The sequence below is a fragment of the Lissotriton helveticus genome, chromosome 12 (genome assembly GCF_964261635.1).
Source record: "Lissotriton helveticus chromosome 12, aLisHel1.1, whole genome shotgun sequence".
NCBI classification, from domain to species: Eukaryota; Metazoa; Chordata; class Amphibia; order Caudata; family Salamandridae; genus Lissotriton; species Lissotriton helveticus.
This window is the reverse complement of record NC_136073.1, coordinates 210,116,866-210,135,332: the sequence shown is the minus strand read 5'-3', so window position 1 is coordinate 210,135,332 and position 18,467 is coordinate 210,116,866. Positions and strand designations below refer to the sequence as shown.

The window sequence follows — 18,467 nt, the reverse complement described above, 5'->3', positions numbered from 1 at the left end:
TGCTGTGTATTTAATACATTTATATAAATAATTGTAGTAATATTACAATATGTGCTATTATATGTTAAGAAATATAAGAGATTTTTATTTAGCTCAGTGATAATGTATTTGTATTGTGCAATTGATGTATATTTTTTAATTTACTAATAATAAATACATGTCTTATTTAAAGTAATTTAAGATAGTACATTTATCAAATAAATACGTTTAAGTTAAACATTAAATAATAATACATACATATAACAATGTAAGAAGCTTTATTTTTGTAGAAGTAGGTAGAAAGAAAAAAATAATTTTTATTTACAGAATGGAATACACATTAATAAAAATACAGAAAACGTAAATTTTTATTTCAGGAAGATAGTTTATTTTGTACATATTTATTAGTTAATGCAATCTTTATGGGAAAATAACATTTGAAGATATCATTAAATTTTATAACAGAACAATTACAATTTTGATATACAAAACATATCTGTTTTATAACTTCAGAACAGTTGCTGGGAAATATTATATTTCTAACATTAATATATGTTTTTTAAATATATATATATATATATATATATATACATTAAAATAAATGATTCTATGTTTGATATTCAAATAATATTGTAACAATATAATGCTGTAGTTAACAATCTTTAACATTTGAAAAAACATTAATATTATGACATGTAATTATGAATGTAATGAATATTATTAATATATAAAATATTAATAATGTTAATTATTACATTGTTGCATTGCATGTAAATAACTTATTACAACAGGTACGTTTTATTTTACATTTTTTCATAATTAATATGTATTTTTAATAATATTTAGAATTAATAAAAATACATAGGGAATTATAATAATAAATATGTATTTATATTAATTATTATTATAACTTTACAAAGCATAATACATTATAAACTCATTTCTAAAGATGTAGAAAACATTGTACAATATAAGGAAAATATATGTAACATTTATATTTTAGTATAATACATGTTATTCACTTTATTCATTTCTTTAAATATATTTAAGCAGCCATTTTTAATTTCACAGGGACTATTTTGTAACCCCGTAATGTTATTTTGGGTCCTTCAGGACCAGAGAAGATCGCGGTTGGGAGCTGCGTCAGGTTGAGCAAGGTAAGGGGAATTTTAATTATTATATCGTACTTAATACTTATGTTTAAGTGTAGTTAGGATGTATATAGTGTATTTGTTGTTAGGTCGTCGGGTTTTTGGTGTGCTATAGGTGTTAGTAAGTTTTTAGTGAGATGTCATGAGTTAGTGTTTGAGGCCTAGTGTAGATAGTTGATATTGTGAGTCAATAAGTGTTGTTTTGTTATTTAAAAGTAACGTTAGAGTATTTAATTAATGTATTTGGCTGTATTCGTGTGGGTGGGTATGCTTTCGATATTTTTTGCAGGTTAGTGTTAATCGATGTTGCGTGGGGGAGAAAGAGGCGTTTTTTTTTTAAGATGTGTTTATTATTTGGTTCAACTAATATTGTTATCACATTTTCTTTCATTTTTCGGGATTTCCTGGAGCGATTTTTATATTTTTACATCTTTTTCGGGTTTTTGAAAGTTTCGACTATTTGAATTTGTCGAGGATGGATTTATATTGGACCTGTTGGATTTTTGCATTTTTTGTGGCATTTTTTTTAATACCATGGATTAACAGACAGATGCAAGGATTATCACTTGTTGGAATATATCGTCTACAGCTACATACATCATAAGTTTATTTTTTCTATTTATTTGGGTGGGAAATGTTGTTATAAATCATTGTGATATACAGTATATTTTGATAAATAATATTTAATTGTAAATATATATTTAGTATATTAAAAAATATATATGCCAATTAAATATTATTTGTGAAAATATAATATTAATATATGTGTGTAAAGTGTTTGCTTTGTGAATTACATTTAATTCATAGTTGTGGAAATGTAGTTTATAAGATGCTTTTTGGCTATTAGGAATAAGTAGTCTAGGCCTCTTGTTGATGGGTAGAGGGTATCCTGATTTTGGAGTAGTTCAAAAGTTTTTTGCGTTTGTTTAGTCAATTTTGGACCTATTAGAGTTACGGATTGTTCCATCCATAATTCTTGATAGTTTTGTTCTTTCTGTATAGATTCCAGTAGTTTCTGTACAGTAGGTTTCCCTCTGCTTGTAGTTGCTTGGAAGGCATTATGCCATCCTTCAACACTAATATTTGTTTTGGCTTCTTTGTTTAAGGTACTTAGGTACACATTCCACCAAGGAATGTGGAACTTGGGTTGTCTTCTATGCCCTGATCTTTGTGGTCTTCCCACCCAGGTGTCCTCAAAGTAGTCTAGAAGAGGGCTTAATTTGTCTTCATTCCTTTTGTAATAGTGGCTCTCTAAGAATATTGTAGTGCTCTGCTCCATCAGTGACGGGTACATATGCTACGTGCGGTAGCGTTAACAATAGTTAGTTGCAGTCTATTTGGGCGACTAGTTGAAACAGAACCCCCTATTAGAGCGAGACGTTTCACCTTATTTTCGGGCAGCTATTGTTGGTATATGCTACAATCCATCCTCTGAGTAACAAACGGACTTCTATCATCAGCTTCATGACTAATCATACTAGGCAGATATTGCCAGTAGATGCCTAAATCTATCCCTTGAGACACGCACGGACTTGTATCATCGGTCTCTTAAATTTATCACAATAGGTGTCTACTGGGTATAATCGTAGCTGTTGCCTGACAGTGACTAGTTCAAAGCAGAGTTCCAACACGTATAAGTGTTCAGTCGTCTAACGGATTTGGTAGCAAATTAATTGCTACGTTCTTGAATCAATATACTATGATAACGCACCATAGTAATTATAAGGTCACATGGCTTCCTGATGAAGGCTGATAGCCGAAACGTGCGTAGGAATTTCAAGAATATAAAGCCATGATATGAATATTGTTGAGACACTATAAAATGTGTGCCTTGTCTTAATGAAATTAAAAGACATTATATGAATTATTATAGTTGTTAAATCTGAGAAACCTAATAATTTGGAACTTTTTTGACATCTAATAAATATATGTGCTAATAATTATGACTGTCTTTAGAACATTTTGTTGCCATTAATACTCATGTGTATATATCATGCTGATTGTTTAGGTCCAGGTTTTATCTTTTGACTCCTAAATGTTTTTTTCACACTGAATGGTGGTACAATCCATGCACTGTGTACAGCTGGTAGAATGGTTTTGGACAGACTTTGAAAGTTCCATCCATAATCCAGGTGTCACATTGCTGTAATTTAATAAATTGTTTGCAGTAGCAAACATAATTATTCTTTATCAGGGCATTAGTTATAAAAAAAAATGGTTCTTTAGTGTGAGTAATGCTTAATTGTGGGGGAATAACTACTTCTTCAAATGTTTTAGGAGCAGGTATGGCACTTGTAGTTGCTTTTTTCTGTCTGGCAATAGCTCTTTTTAAAGAATCGATAGAGGGTAATTGTCCTGATGTATGTTGACATGCCTTTAATAATTGCTCTTTGAGTATTTGGGTGGTGGGTTTATCAGTACTAGTACTTGCTTCTTTAATACTTTCCAGAGCATCACTGACCTCAATCTCTGTTATATTTGGGGGGTGATTATGTTCTTTTACAGAAAGAACAGTAGTTTCTTGAGTAATAGCTCTACCATAGCATTTGTTAAAGTAGTATTTGCTACACTTCCAAAATACTTTGAGACCAGTTTGTTTCTCCAGTGCATACAGGTAACCCATGTAACATAATAACATTTTATTTTTTTGAGACATTACAAATTCTGCACCTTCAGTTATCTTGTTCTTTGTTATGCTAGGGGAAACTAGAAAAACACATTTTTTTAATATAAATAATGTTATATATTTTTTAAATACAGTTACATTTCAGTGAATATACTTACAATGTTTAGTTTGATGTCAACAAAAATGTCCAGGAGATTATTTCAAGCTTTCTTTTTAATGTTCTTCATGTATTTTCTGTTGGTAAGAGATTTTGTTTTTAATAATTTGATTACATTGTTTGTATCTGATAGGGATTTTAGGGGAAAAGGGATATTTGGGTGGGTATTTAAGGGTGTTTAATAATTGAAAATGATATACTTACTTTTGATCCTGTTCAGTTAGGTGGGAGTTGAGCAAGTCATTTTGATGATTTTGCAGTTTTCTGTAGAGGAGATAGAGAAGAAATAAAATATATATTAGTGGATTTCGTTGGAAAATTATTTTTAGGTGGATAGGAAAAAATTAAAATATACTTACATTGAGTTATATTTTACTGGTGTGGATGTAGAAAATATTTTTTGCCTTTAGAAGATATCTGTAGAGGAGATAAAAATGTGAGAAAACAAAGTTTAATAAATGATGTGTTACAAATAATTTAGGATGCAGGCTAGTTGTATTGTTATATTTTAAATACAGTTTAACTTACTTAGTGCAGTTTTAAAGATTTCTTCAGTAATGGTAAATTTCTTTCAGGAAACAGTCGGGCAGAGTTTCACCTTCTTCTTTATTTTAAGTTAGAAGTGTAAAAGAGATGCAAGCATTTCATGATTTTGTAGTGTTTATTTAATTAGTTGTTTTATGGCATTGGTGTATTTTAAAATGTGAGCATTTGGTTGGTTTAAATTAAGTGTTTTTATTGTTTTGGCTGTTTGTTTCCATATAAGGGAAACACTAATTAATAACTTTGTTAGTAAAAAGTGATGTTGTTTTTGTTTTTAAAATGTATTAAAGATTGTTTTGAGTGTGACATAATGAAAGCATTATAATTTGTAAAGATTTTGTTTTATTATTATAATTGTTATTTTGCATAAAAGTTTGTTTTATATGTTGATGTGTTTGAAAATAATTATTTTATGTTATTTAAGTGTTTTGTGATGTATTATAATGTAAACTTATATTTGGTAATAAAGATTTATTTTATTTACCTGTTTTTCAATAGTTGATATTGAAAAAAACGATAATCTTTTGGGTTTCAATATTTTTGTTATTTTGTATGTGTTTTTAAATTTAACGATATTTATTCATTCGATATTGTGGTGTATGATATATTTTATAGACGATATTGTGTACTCGATATTTTTGTATTTATTTAAATAAGTATTGGTAGTCAATATTATTGTAGTCGATATTATGACGACGATATTTTGTCCATACGATATTTTGGTTGTCGATATTATGTCAGTGATCCAATCTGCAAGCTTTAACACAGTGCATTTACAATCTGTACTTAAAGGCCTACCAGGTTTTGCATGTGTTTCTTACAATAAATAAGTCAGGCCTACTATTTCTTTATAACTTGAATAAGAATGAAGATAGAGACAAGGAAAGTAAGAAGGTTAGGGATCTTAAGACTAAGGCACTCTGCAGCAGGCTTACCCTCCCCGAGGTCCCGATGCCTGCGGGAATTTCAGACCTCAACCCCAACCACGTCCGAGGGCACGCCAGTCTATCTCCTCCAGCCCTCAACGTACGGGAACCCTCCAAACAGATCAGTGTGCTTACTTTAACGGGTACGACCATTGGATAGATGAGTGTCCTGTGTTAGCTGAAAACATCCGAACGGAGAAGACTCGGCCTCGCGCTCCCAGGGAGGGAAGGCCGACTAGGGACCTTGGCCCGCCCCATCCACAGGATAAAGAACGCAGGCCCGGGAATGACGCTCTCATCCGGCAGCGCCCGGCCAATACATTTGATAGGTACGAAGCAACACGCACTTATTACAATGACGATTATGATGAAGTTGATGAGACAGGGTCCTACCAAGCAAAGGACAGCAACGAAAGGGGTATTACCAGAGTGCAAATTCCAGTGGATCAAAGGGGCCCATATGTTCAAATGTCAGTTGTGGGGAATGATCAGAATTTTCTTCTGAATACTGGGGCCACCAGGTCTTCTACTGCACGTCTGTCAGTCCCGGAGGCAACCCTTTCTGGCAATATGAATGTCTCAGTGGGTTTTGCAGGAACACCTGTGACCAGCCCTGTCTCTGAACCCCTTCCTCTTGATATTGGCCCTGCACATTTTGACACTCCCTTGATCCTTACTACAGGGTGCAGTGAAAACGTGTTAGGCATGGATTTACTGAAAGCTCTGTATGCGACCATATCATGTAGTCCCCAAGGTGTATCCCTTACAATTTCCCCCTCCGCAGCTTCCTATATGTATCTATCAGGTCCCCTCCCAACAGAGTTGCAGTCTTTACCTTCCTCCCTCTGGGCATCATCAGACACTGATGTAGGGTGTCTCAGCATATCCCCTCATGTGGTACGCATCCAGCCAGGTGCACTTCTCCCCCGCTGCCTGCGGAAGGAGAAATGGTCCTTTTAACAATAATATCTGAATTAATGGACAAGGGCGCAGTGGAGGAGACACGTGGCAATATCTGCAACTGTCCCATTATTCCCGTTCTTAAAAAGACCAATGGAGATGCTCTCTCCCCTAAAATATACAGATTTGTGATTGACCTGAGAGCCCTTAACAAAATAACAATCTCCCAATATCCTGTTGTCCCTGACATTACAGCCCTCTTAACGATGGTCCCTTCTGACGCTACGCCCTTTTCTGTCATAGACCTGAAGAATGCTTTTTTCAGCGTTCCTATTCATCCTGACAGCAGACATTTTTTTGGTTTCTCCCTTGGTCGGCGGAGCTTTAGATTCTGCCACGCCCCTCAAGGTTTCACCGAGAGCGCCAGTATCTATAGTCGAGCCCTAAAAAGTCAACTAGATTCCTTGGAACTCCCTGATAATTCCACACTATTACAATATGTAGATGACCTCCTCATTGCTGCAAATTCTGCCTCAGCATGTAAAGAAGCTACTCTCTGTTTGTTATGCCACCTTGCCCTCCATAATCACAAAGTCTCTTTAAAAAAGCTTCAGTTTTGTCAAGAGAAGGTGACCTATTTAGGTCATCTCCTCTCGAAGGAGGGAAGGCAGCTCACCGCTGATCATGTAGTCATTATCAATGCTATGACGGCCCCACAAACACAAAAGCAGGTGCAAGCCTTCATAGGCCTAACCTCATACTGTAGACAGTGGATTTCCAATTTGTCAGCCATGGTCAAACCTCTTCTTGCCCTCACCACTAAAGACATATCAGACAGTTCCTTTCCATGGGCAAGAGAGCATGCACAGGCTTTCCAAGATTTAAAAAAGGCTGTGTGTACTGCTCCAGTCCTTGGTACTCCTGATTATAACAAACAATTTTTTCTTTTTGTACATGAGACAGACGGCTGTGCATGCGTTGTCTTGACCCAGATGTTCGGGGGTCATCATCGGCCATGTGCCTATTTTTCAGCCACCTTAGATCCTGTTGCAAGGGCTCTCCCAGGATGCCTACAGGCGACCGCTGCAGCCGCCCTTATGGTCCGTCAGAGTGCGGGGATTGTCATGAACTCCCCCCTGACTCTGATGGTCCCCCATTCTGTAGATACCCTCCTTAATAACACCAAGACACAGTACCTCACTAGTGCTCGACTCACAGGATATGAACTGACACTCTTTTCCAGCCACATTAAAATCAAAAGATGCACTGTACTAAACCCCACCACATTACTCCCACTGGATACTCAGGATGCACGCTTAGACTAACCCTGGGCGAAGAACTACGCTCCGTTCGCGGAGCTTGCGGAGTTTCGGCAGCTCCGCGTTCCGCGGAGAACGCGTAGCTGTCGATAACTCCGCGATCCGGTGCGTAGCGTAGTTCTCGCGCGCTGAATAACATTATCGCGTGCGCGGCAATGGCTTACCTTCGTTCTGTGTTCGTTTTTTCCTGGTCGCTTGTGCCACCATGTTTGGAAACACTCTCGCACAGTCCCGTGCGACTGTGCGAACGCGATAACGTCATTTTGATGCGAGATAGCGTCATAAGGATGCGCGAGGATGCTTTTTGGTAAGATCGAGTTGCCGAACACGCAGAAACTGCATTCTTGCACAGAATAACTCGCGAGCATGTTAAAACCATAATAAATTACCATTTTGGTTAGGAAAAAAAAGCAAAAAACCTTAAAGTTGTACCTTTGGCTTTATTTTTAGGGGGGAAGGACCCCTCTTTTTGTTTCTACTCTTGTTTTGCAGAGTAAGGAGGAAGGGCTCTTGAGTTTACAACTTCCTGTTCCTGTCCACCAGGCTCCTCCCAGTGCTTTGTCCATGTGGTGCTCACTTTCCTTTGGATTTTGAGCTGGAAGGATCACTTTCTGTCTGTGTTGGCTGCATTACTGATTTACCTTGGATTTAATGAGGACTTTTTGAATTGGAATTCTCTTTTTCAAGTAAGTTTGTGTAATGTATGAGTGATGTAGACTTGTGCTTGTTTGATTTGATTTTTTTTTTAACAACAGTATTCAATCCTGGAATGAAATTATTGATGGAGGCCTGTACTTTCATGAGGTCCCAAATTGTAATTTTTTTCTAACATTGCATTTTGTGGAATTTAAAATGTTTCTAATTTTTAAGCCAATATGTGACCCTAGTACCCCATGTAGTTAGTGTGTAGGCATGCATGAGTTCATTGTATTAACTTTCTGTGGTTGGCCTGGCCATGTGTTGGCGGCCATTTAATGTTTCCAGCCACTTTGCTCTTGCCATAGGCCTCCAACCTTGTGGCCTACTCTGGCAGTAGGCCATAGGTACTACTCATAGGGTCATGAAAGTTAATCAACTGTTTTTGTGGTGTACCCTTAATGTGAAAAACATGGATGGCTTGGATTGATATAGAAAATCTTATTTTTATGTGTGGGGTATTTCTGGTTTTGGGTGTGTTTAAACTTTAAATACTCTGTCAATTTCTGCCATTAGGTAACCCTAGGAATACAGCTTGGGTAGTTTTGGTAACTTCGCACCATGTGAGCACGTGAACTTACATTTTTTGTCTTGTTCGCGCACTCAATGTACTTGCTCGGGAACGCGAACACGACTTTTTATTCCGTTCGCGCTGCCGAACATGCCGATTTAGCATTCTCGCGGACAATATGTCCCGAGTTGCATAAAAGTTTCTCAAAAATGTTGCAGGTCTTTCTTGTGCACCTAAAAATTCCTCATTTATGTTATGTTCTCATTTTGGTAGTACTTTTCTCTTTTTGGAGCATGGACCACTTCCATTTTCTCTCCTCTGTTATTTTTTTTTTTTTTTTGGGGTGGGGTGACCAATTTGGGCGGTGGTGTGGTGTGTCCATTTTCTGAAGCAAAGCATTGTCCCTTTGCCATAGGCATTATTGTCTGTCTTCTCTTTCTTGTCATGTTGTTGTTGGTGGCCAGGCCATGTGGTGGCGGCCATTTTGTGTATGCTTCCTTTGTGATTTATTTTGCCATGTTGTTGTTGGTGGCCAGGCCATGTGGTGGAGGCCATTTTGTAAAGTTGTCCATGTTGTTGTTGGTGGCCAGGCCCTATGGTGGTGATCTTTTTGTGTATGCTTCCTTTGTGATTTATTTTGCCATGTTGTTGTTGGTGGCCAGGCCATGTGGTGGAGGCCATTTTGTATATACATCCTTTGTGATTTTGCCATGTTGTTGTTGGTGGCCAGGCCATGTGGTGGCGGCCATTTTGTGTATGCTTCCTTTGTGATATATTTTGCCATGTTGTTGTTGGTGGCCAGGCCATGTGGTGGAGGCCATTTTGTATATACATCCTTTGTGATTTTGCCATGTTGTTGTTGGTGGCCAGGCCATGTGGTGGCGGCCATTTTGTGTATGCTTCCTTTGTGATATATTTTGCCATGTTGTTGTTGGTGGCCAGGCCATGTGGTGGAGGCCATTTTGTGTATACATCCTTTGTGATTTTGCCATGTTGTTGTTGGTGGCCAGGCCCTATGTCGGCGGCCATTTTGTGTGTCCTTCCTTTGTGCTTTTGCCATAGGCATAGGCCTCCAACCTTGTGGCCTACTCTGGCAGTAGGCCATAGGTACTACTCATAGGGTCATGAAAGTTAATCAACTGTTTTTGTGGTGTACCCTTAATGTAAAAATCATGGATGGCTTGGATTGATATAGAAAATCTTATTTTTATGTGTGGGGTATTTCTGGTTTTGGGTGTGTTTAAACTTTAAATACTCTGTCAATTTCTGCCATTAGGTAACCCTAGGAATACAGCTTGGGTAGTTTTGGTAACTTCGCACCATGTGAGCACGTGAACTTACATTTTTTGTCGTGTTCGCGCACTCAATGTACTTGCTCGGGAACGCGAACACGACTTTTTATTCCGTTCGCGCTGCCGAACATGCCGATTTAGCATTCTCGCGGACAATATGTCCCGAGTTGCATAAAAGTTTCTCAAAAATGTTGCAGGTCTTTCTTGTGCACCCAAAAAAACAGAATTTGTCATTTGGTTGTTGTTTTGGGAGCCTGGGCAGGGGTTTCTTTGTATGTGTTTTTGCGGTGTTATGTTTACAACCTCTGTCTTAGCCATGGGCTATTTATTCCTTGCACATTAACCTGTCATGTGCAGCAGGCATCCTCGTTTTTCTGTCCATATTGGTATCTATAGGCCTGCTTCACTTTATTGGTTCTTTCTGGACTTCATGTGGCCTTTGAGCTGTGGTGCTGCTGGACTGGTATTATTAGTCTTCTGTTTTGTCTTTTATACATTGACCTGTGTGTCTTTCAATTGTTCATGTTGCCTTACTGCTTGTTTGACTGATGTTGTTCTGCCTTCTTTACTTGTAGGTGCACAAAAAAGACTGAGGAGGTGCTGGTTGTTTTTTCATCCATCGCTCGTTCTACCGCCAGACGGACTTCCTTCAGTTGTACGCCACGTGTGGTGTGTGACTCATCTGACCAGACATCTCTGCAATTTGTGCTGCTGTGAGCTGACTGACATCAGAAGAAGATGGGCCCTAAGAAAGCTACCAGGTCCTCCACCACAAAGAAAGTTGCTGCGAAGAAGGAACAGCAGAAGGAAGTGTCACTTAAGTCTGGTATGGACCCCAAAACCTTTTTTGGCACCCCAAAAGGTACGCCTGCAGCAGCGGGGTCTGGGGTGCAAGCTGGGACCAGCACATCTGCATTAGTGGGGGCAAGCCAGCATCCCAGGGCCAAGCACATGATGAGGGTCGAAGAGGTAGCCAGCCTTTTGCTTGCGAGCAGTGATACTGAGCCAGAACTAAACTTATCGCTGTCTCAAAGTAGTACACAATCCACGCAAGATGGAAGTGCTCAACAACCACCGCCAGCAGTAGATGTTCAACAATCACAACCACCGCCCGCAATAGGAGTTGTTCACCCACAACCACAACCACTTCCCGCAACAGTTGTTGAACAACCACAACCACCGCCCGCAACAGTTGTTGTTGAAAAACCCCAGCCCGCAATAGTACTTCCTCAAGAACAACAACCACCATCTCCGCACCAAATAGTAGTAGTTGTTCCTCCCGAAGTCGGGGCAGTTCAGGAAGTAGAGCCTCCTTCCGAGCAAGAAGAAGAGGAAGCCACTTCTGTAGGTGATCTATTTCCTTCGAATTCACCAAGGGAAAGGAGGGTTAGTGCATCGAGTTCTTCGCAAAGCATCCCTTCCGATGACCTTGATACGGATTGGCAGCCACAACTATCTGCGCATTCAAAGGAGAGACATCCCAAGAAGACCATGCTAGGAAAAAGGAAGTTTCCAGGCAGGCTTGAACTTATGGAGGTCGATGTAGGTGAGCAGGATACTGCTGGTGATAAAGACGGGTCTGACACTGTCATCATCACAAGCGTTATTCCTGGTGCAGAGGATGTAGAGACAAACATTTTCACCCTATCCAGAAATGCTGCAATGACTGATGAGCAGGTACCACGCATAACTCCTACACACTCAACACCCACAGTAACACCAGCTCCAATTTTTTCAACAGCGAAGGCCCGGCAGCATCCGACATCCAGCAGAAGCGCCACTTCAACAGAAGGAGGTAGTGGCAGTACTAGGACTGAGCTGTCCCATAGTGAAATTCCACAATCCTCCAGTCCATCCGGCATTGGCAGTGGGTCCTCCTCTTCCTATGGCAGGAGACAAAAGTTTACCTCCCCAGTGTGGGACTTCTTTACGGTTCACCCAGTTCAGGAGAACATTGCTGTATGCACCATTTGTCATGCCAATGTTAGTCGTGGTAAGCTTGGTACAAACTATGGGACTGGAGGCCAAACGACCCATTTGAAAAAAACACACGTGATCAGGTGGGAGAACCACCTTGCAAGCTTAAAAAATGTTAGCACTCCTGTTGGTGGGGATACAGTGGTACAAGGTCCACTCATGGTTGATCAGGAGGTAGAAGAAGAGGGAGACGATGACCTTCTATCTAGGAGTGGTACACAATCGACCCCTGTCGCCAGCACTGGAGTGGTAAAGACCACATCCTCCGCATCTGCAACTTCTCAGTGGCACCAGAGTCAGCTGGAAACACCAAGGAGTGCAAAGTCTGCGATGCAAGGTGGTCCGTCTAGCACAACTCAAAGACATGCAAAGCAGCTTACCATTCCTAGCATGTTAAGGCAGGAGGGAAAGTACGAGCGGAACCACCCAGTAGCACGTTTATACAATGCCAAACTTGCGAAAATGTTAGCACTGGACCTTCTCCCATTTTCATTTGTTGAGGCTGTTGGATTTCTGGAATTAGTGGCAACCCTCTGCCCAAAATGGAACGTTCCCAGTCGCTACTATTTTGCCCGAGTGGCTGTTCCAGCACTACACCACGATGTGCTGGAATTGATTGGGAAAGCCTTACAACAGAGTGTTGTCCATTGTATCCACCTGACAACAGACATGTGGAGCAGTTGCGATGCTACAGATTTCATGTGCATCACCGCACACTGGATCTCTTTTGCAGGTGTTAAAGACAAGTTAACTTCAGGCCTCCGTGACGTTGCTGGAATTTTTAATGATACGCGCAGACATGCAACTATAGCCATGTTTGGTATGGACAAAAGTCATACTGCTGAAAACATTTTGTCTGACTTTAATGACAAGGTCTTTGAATGGCTGAAACCAAGAGGCCTTAAGATTGGTTTTGTTTCCACCGACAATGGCAGTAATGTAGTGAAGGCAATGAGAGAAGGACATTATTTCAGGGTACCCTGTTTGGCACACTGCATAAACTTAGTCGTGCAAGACTTTCTGAAAAATGAAGCCAAAGTCAGCAACATAATGGCCATCTGCAGAAGAATATGCACGCACTTTAACCATTCTTTCAAAGGACGGAAGCTGCTACGGGTCATTCAGCAAGAGCATAGGTTGCCAGTCAAAGCACTGATACAGGAGGTCCCAACACGTTGGAACTCAACTTATTTCATGCTTGAGCGTCTCTTTGAGCAGTACATCCCACTGAATGCTTATGTCATGTCAAGAAGATTAGGGGATCCTACTGTTAATCTTAAAGCCCTGACCATTGAGATGTGGCAGTGGGACCTCATTAAATGCATCACAGAGATGCTACAACCCTTTGAGGTCTTCACACGTGCAGTTAGCAGGGAGGACTGTACTATGGGCCAAGCCATCCCATTGTTGTACATGCTTGAGCAACAGGTGAAGGAGGTCTGTGAAACATACGAAGGTGACGAACAAAAAGTTGATGCATATACCTTAGCCAAGGGCTTAGTCAACCGCTTGTGTGAAAATGTAAGGCTCAACAATATTGTGTCAGGTGAACATTACATAACTGCAACAATCTTGGATCCACGGTACAAATTATTTGTCAGCAGTAACGAAGTAATTCCATTTTCAGATGAGGATGTTGACAAGTACAAAACTTCCATAGCTGCGGAAGCTAATGAGTTAGAAACTGAACGGCTGTTACTTAAAGGCCTGCCACTGCCAGCCCAGGCCAGTCCAAGTACTCCTGACGCAAGTTCTTCACAGCGTGAGAGCAGTGCGTCTGCTTTCCAGCAGGCACCAACAGTACCAAAAGCAGCACCTACACGATCTGATTCAGCAGACCCAACCAAAAGCATAACTGCTTTTTTTATACAGAAAGGGATGGGTAAGTCCGTTGCTGTTGCAAAGGGAAAAGAGGACCAGCAAAGCCGAGCACCAATGAACATTGAGCGGATGGTTCAGGCCTATCTGGATGACACAACAGAGGTGTTCATGGAGCAAAGCCCATTGGTCTATTGGTATGAAAGAAGGAGACAGTGGCCAGTGCTGAGCAGGCTGGCGATAAAGTATCTGGCTTGTCCTGTAGCCAGTGTCTCCTCTGAGCGGGTTTTCAGTGCTGCTGGTGCCATTGTCACATCGAAAAGGACTAGTCTCTCCCCCAAAAGCGTGGAGCGGCTGACAATGATAAAAATGAATCAACGCTTCATACCACCAGACTATCAAGTACGTGAATCACCGCCGGATGAAGAAAGCGAGTGTGAAGAAGACGTCCTCACTACTGGGTTACATGACCTACTTCTGTCTGAACGCACAGAGTTTGAGGACGAGCTCCTCTTCCCTGACAACTAGGACAGGTATGTTAAAGGAATGATGCAATGCATTGCATAGGATTGTTTAGCCGACTCTGAGCAAATGTGCATGGAATTAAAGTATACTAGTAGTAACTTCAGACTCACGTGATGGGCAATTTTCCCATGTTATTTAATGATATAAATTATTTATGCACTTGTGACCCTACTACTACAGGTGCAGTCAGTACTTAATTTATCGTTCGTAGTGCATGTTCATGTTGCACAACGTACATTATTTGGTGAAACAGTCCCCCCTCCACCCCCCCAACAAACACAAATGAACTTCAAATGTTTTCTTGTGAAAATAATATCTTTGTTTTATTTTTATATTTTAATAATGATAATAGAAAAATAAAATATATAACTAATGTAACCCCCTGACCCAGAGCTGTCCCTACCCTCCCCTAACCCCAACCAAATTTCAACCCAAATGTACACCCCAACTCCCACATCCCACCCACCAACAAAAGGATTAAAAAAGGGGCAAAAAACAGGGTCCATTTCAAAGCCGGCGGGCTTTCAGGTGTTTGTCCACCAGTATCTTGACACGCTCCTCTAGACCGTCCTCCTGCTTCTTCCGCTCCTCCTCCAACTTCGCTACCCGGCGGAGAATCTTTGCTTTGAAATCACGGCACCTACACTTGCATGCATGTTGTTGTTGTTGTTGTTGTGGGGGGGCCGCCGAAGATGTAACAATGCGGCGGCGGGCGGCTGCCTGACCACGGCGACGTAGTCCTGCAGGCTTGGGGCCCGGGGCATTGGAAGAGGCAGCAGCTGCTGCCGCCGCCTCCTCCTCCTCCTCCTCGGCCTGATCCACCAGCCGGCGGTAGGCCTCTACAATTGCCTGCAGTTTCCGCTGCCGGGCCCGGACTGCCAACTCCTTCCTGGTTGGTTTTTGGGAAGGAGTAACTATAAAGAAAGAAACAGAATTGTTAATCCAAACTCCCCGCAAATCAAGAACACAACATTGATTCAACACATAGTGGGCGGCACAGTAGCACTAGCAAGCAAGCTGAGTACCAGAAATTGTGTTGCGTCTATCTTGAACATTCTACAGCCTCTATTAATTTTTCGGACTTTTTGTCACGGCTTTATGCCTGCCCTATTAGCATGGGTGTACTTCAACGGTCACACACATTAGAACGAACACCTGTCTTTTACATATCTCCTTTTGTTCCGGGAAGGCGGGAACACTCTCAAAGTAACATTAATTAACAGGGGGCAGCTAGTAGCACATGTCTAGTAAAGACTATAATACTTTATACCGCGCAACAAACCTTATTTGGTTTGTGTTTCACCAGCAACGACCCATGCACCCAGTCGTCCCCTCCTTCCCTTGCCTTTGGGTTTGCCCAAAACACCGCAGCTGCTGAGACTATCCACTAACCACCGGTATTGGGTGTGTCTCCCAACCACGCTGGCAGCTGTGTTTTCCCCTTTACATGCTTTAACAACAACCCATGCATCCGACTGCTATCAGGCACTTGCATTACTGTAGTGGTAATGCTTAGCATGCTAATGACAAGTAAAGGTAACATCATATATTTTCCAGTAGAGTACAGTGAGAAAGTTTTCCCCTCCCACCAAGTAATGCAGATCACTATTGAATGTAACTTACCATCGCCCGCCGCTGTTGGCTCCCCCCCCACTGCTGCTGGTGTAGGTGCCTCTGTTCCTCCTGTCCCCGCCGGGAGCGCTGAAGCAGCGCCGCTGTCCCCGTCGGCACTGGTCGATGGTAAGGGTTCTGCACCTATAAAAATAAGTACGCCTTTTTAGATGGATGCACAGCCCCCTTTGTACTTGTTCACCAAGAATGGAGTTCTTCAAAACAGTTAAGTCCAACGTACGTAATCAGTATGAGTCCACATTGCATAGTACAGCAGAGTCACTACACATATTATTAGCATTCATTGTTATGGTATGGTACCCAAGCTCATCTCATCTGTCCTGCTACTCTAGTCCTTGGAAATTGGAAGTGAACTATGTAACCTTTGTACATCAATGTATCCAGTTTTGCGCATGTGTTAACTCGCAGCTTGTTGCGCAGTACGAGAAGACGCTCTGGGGCAACACATCATTGTTCAATGCATACACCTGAAGAGGTGGGAAAGTAAAAGGGCCCGTATTTAAGTTTTCTATGTGGATTGTGGGATAGAGTTTGCTTACAGGTTACAACTTCTTTTTAGCATGGCTGCATAAAACTGGCATAAATGTATTTAATACTGTCTAACGTGCACCACTTTTGTCATTATTTTTCGGCAGGTGAGAAGATTGCCTTCTACGAAGCGGACATTTCCATAGCTTACAAAAAAAGAGGAATATCTGACCAGTATACGTTGGTGAGAGGTCTCCGATAGTTGCCACATTTCCCTATTGTGCACTAGTAGCTGTACAAATGTTGATTACTTTATTATGCCTGTTTTAACTCTGGATTTTTTCTGGTGGGCCCTTCAACGTATTGGACGGAAGCACTTAAAAACATTGATGTTACTTACTTACTTCTAACAAAATAAAGCTTTTGAATGACCACTTTGACTCTGAAGTTTATTTTCAGTGTCTGTTGTCTTAGAGACTCACACGAGTGAGTGAGCAAAAGGGGGTTTCTTAGGTAACGGTTTGTGTCCTAAAAGCATTCGGCATCTTGGTATTGGGGTTCAGGAGTGTGATTTGAACAATAGACCAATGACTCAGGCCATATAGGCTGACGTTCAGTGAATTGTGCGTTCCTCAGAGTTCTGTGACTGAGGTGTAAGTAAGGTCCAACCTGCCTATCAGTACCAACAACATCCAATTTTCGTGTGCATAGTTACATAGTTGTGTAATATGTATATAACTCCATAGGAGATAGAAGAATACCCACAAGACTAGTAGTGGTATACTAACGTTTACAAAAATACTAGACAAACATCATTCTGGATGCCTACTTGGTTGCTGTCAATTGACAAAGCACTGCAGACACATTACAGAGGAAAAAACAAGCACTGTTGGACTTACTGGGGACAGCAGCAGGATCCTCAGTAGAGGAGCTCTGTGTAACTGGTGGTTCACCCGCCGACTCGGTCCCTGTATTCTGCTTGCCCCTGGGTTCTGTGGTTCATGTAAAAATTAAAATAATAAACATAGATAAATACATTGAGTGATGTGAAACATAGACATAATTGCAAATCACACTGCTACAGTGGAACAGAGCCGGAGGCAACAAATCCATGCCAGGGGCCGCAACGCAAATATGTATCCATCCTTAGAGTATTATTAAATTAAGGATATCTATTGGTGCGGTGGCCCCTGAAGTTTGGTGCCCCTGTGCAGTTGCACAGCTTGCACATGCCCCCTAGAGCCGGCCCTGGCTGAGGTAAGAAGAACAAAGTAACGTTAGCATTCTTTGCAAGAAAAGGATTCCATTCATGCAGAAGAGAAGGCCGTGAAAAAAATGCTACAATATGCAAACAACGTACAATTATCCATCCACCGTTATTTCACTGACGGACAAAGGAAGGACAAGACTCTATTAATAGCATTAACTAACTTCAGTTCTCAGCAATAAAGAAAATCTCACATCAATAAACAGCAACAGCTAGCGCCAAGTTGAAACAACACGCAAGAGCCAGTGAAGAACAAGAACACTGTCATACAATGACAGTAGATATACCGGAATACATCGCAAATGTAACTAGGGGCAACAGTCATCGCGTTACTTATTCAGCCAATATTTACAAAGATACAATAACAATATTTATACAACTATATATATATATATATGTATATACATATATATATATATATATAATCTATATGTATATAATATATATATATATATATATATATATATATATATATATATATATATATATATATATATATATATATATATATACACACTTTATTTTTGGGGTAGCCACTCACCAAGACCCACAACCTCCACACCAAGCAGGTCCAACAGGTCCTGCTCCCGGTCCAAAATGTCGGCCCAGCGGTGGGACAGCTGATGGTGGGTACGCCGGATACCGGAGCAGCGGAAGACTGCACGGCGCACCTTCGCCCA

General features: G+C 40.8%; 1 protein-coding gene across 1 annotated transcript; it reads left to right on the top strand.

The window, feature by feature from the left end:
* Window positions 1–11,215: 11,215 nt before the first annotated feature.
* Window positions 11,216–16,952, top strand: LOC144798608 (zinc finger BED domain-containing protein 6-like). The gene is made up of 2 exons (XM_078669566.1): window positions 11,216–14,428; window positions 16,688–16,952. The coding sequence occupies exon 1, from the start codon at window positions 11,592–11,594 to the stop codon at window positions 14,421–14,423; it is 2,832 nt and encodes a 943-aa protein (XP_078525692.1). The 5' UTR covers window positions 11,216–11,591; the 3' UTR covers window positions 14,424–14,428; window positions 16,688–16,952.
* Window positions 16,953–18,467: the final 1,515 nt, after the last annotated feature.

Coding starts and splice junctions, on each gene's coding strand:
- LOC144798608 (XM_078669566.1), top strand. CDS start 11,592: ATGCTAGGAAAAAGGAAGTTTCCAGGCAGGCTTGAACTTATGGAGGTC.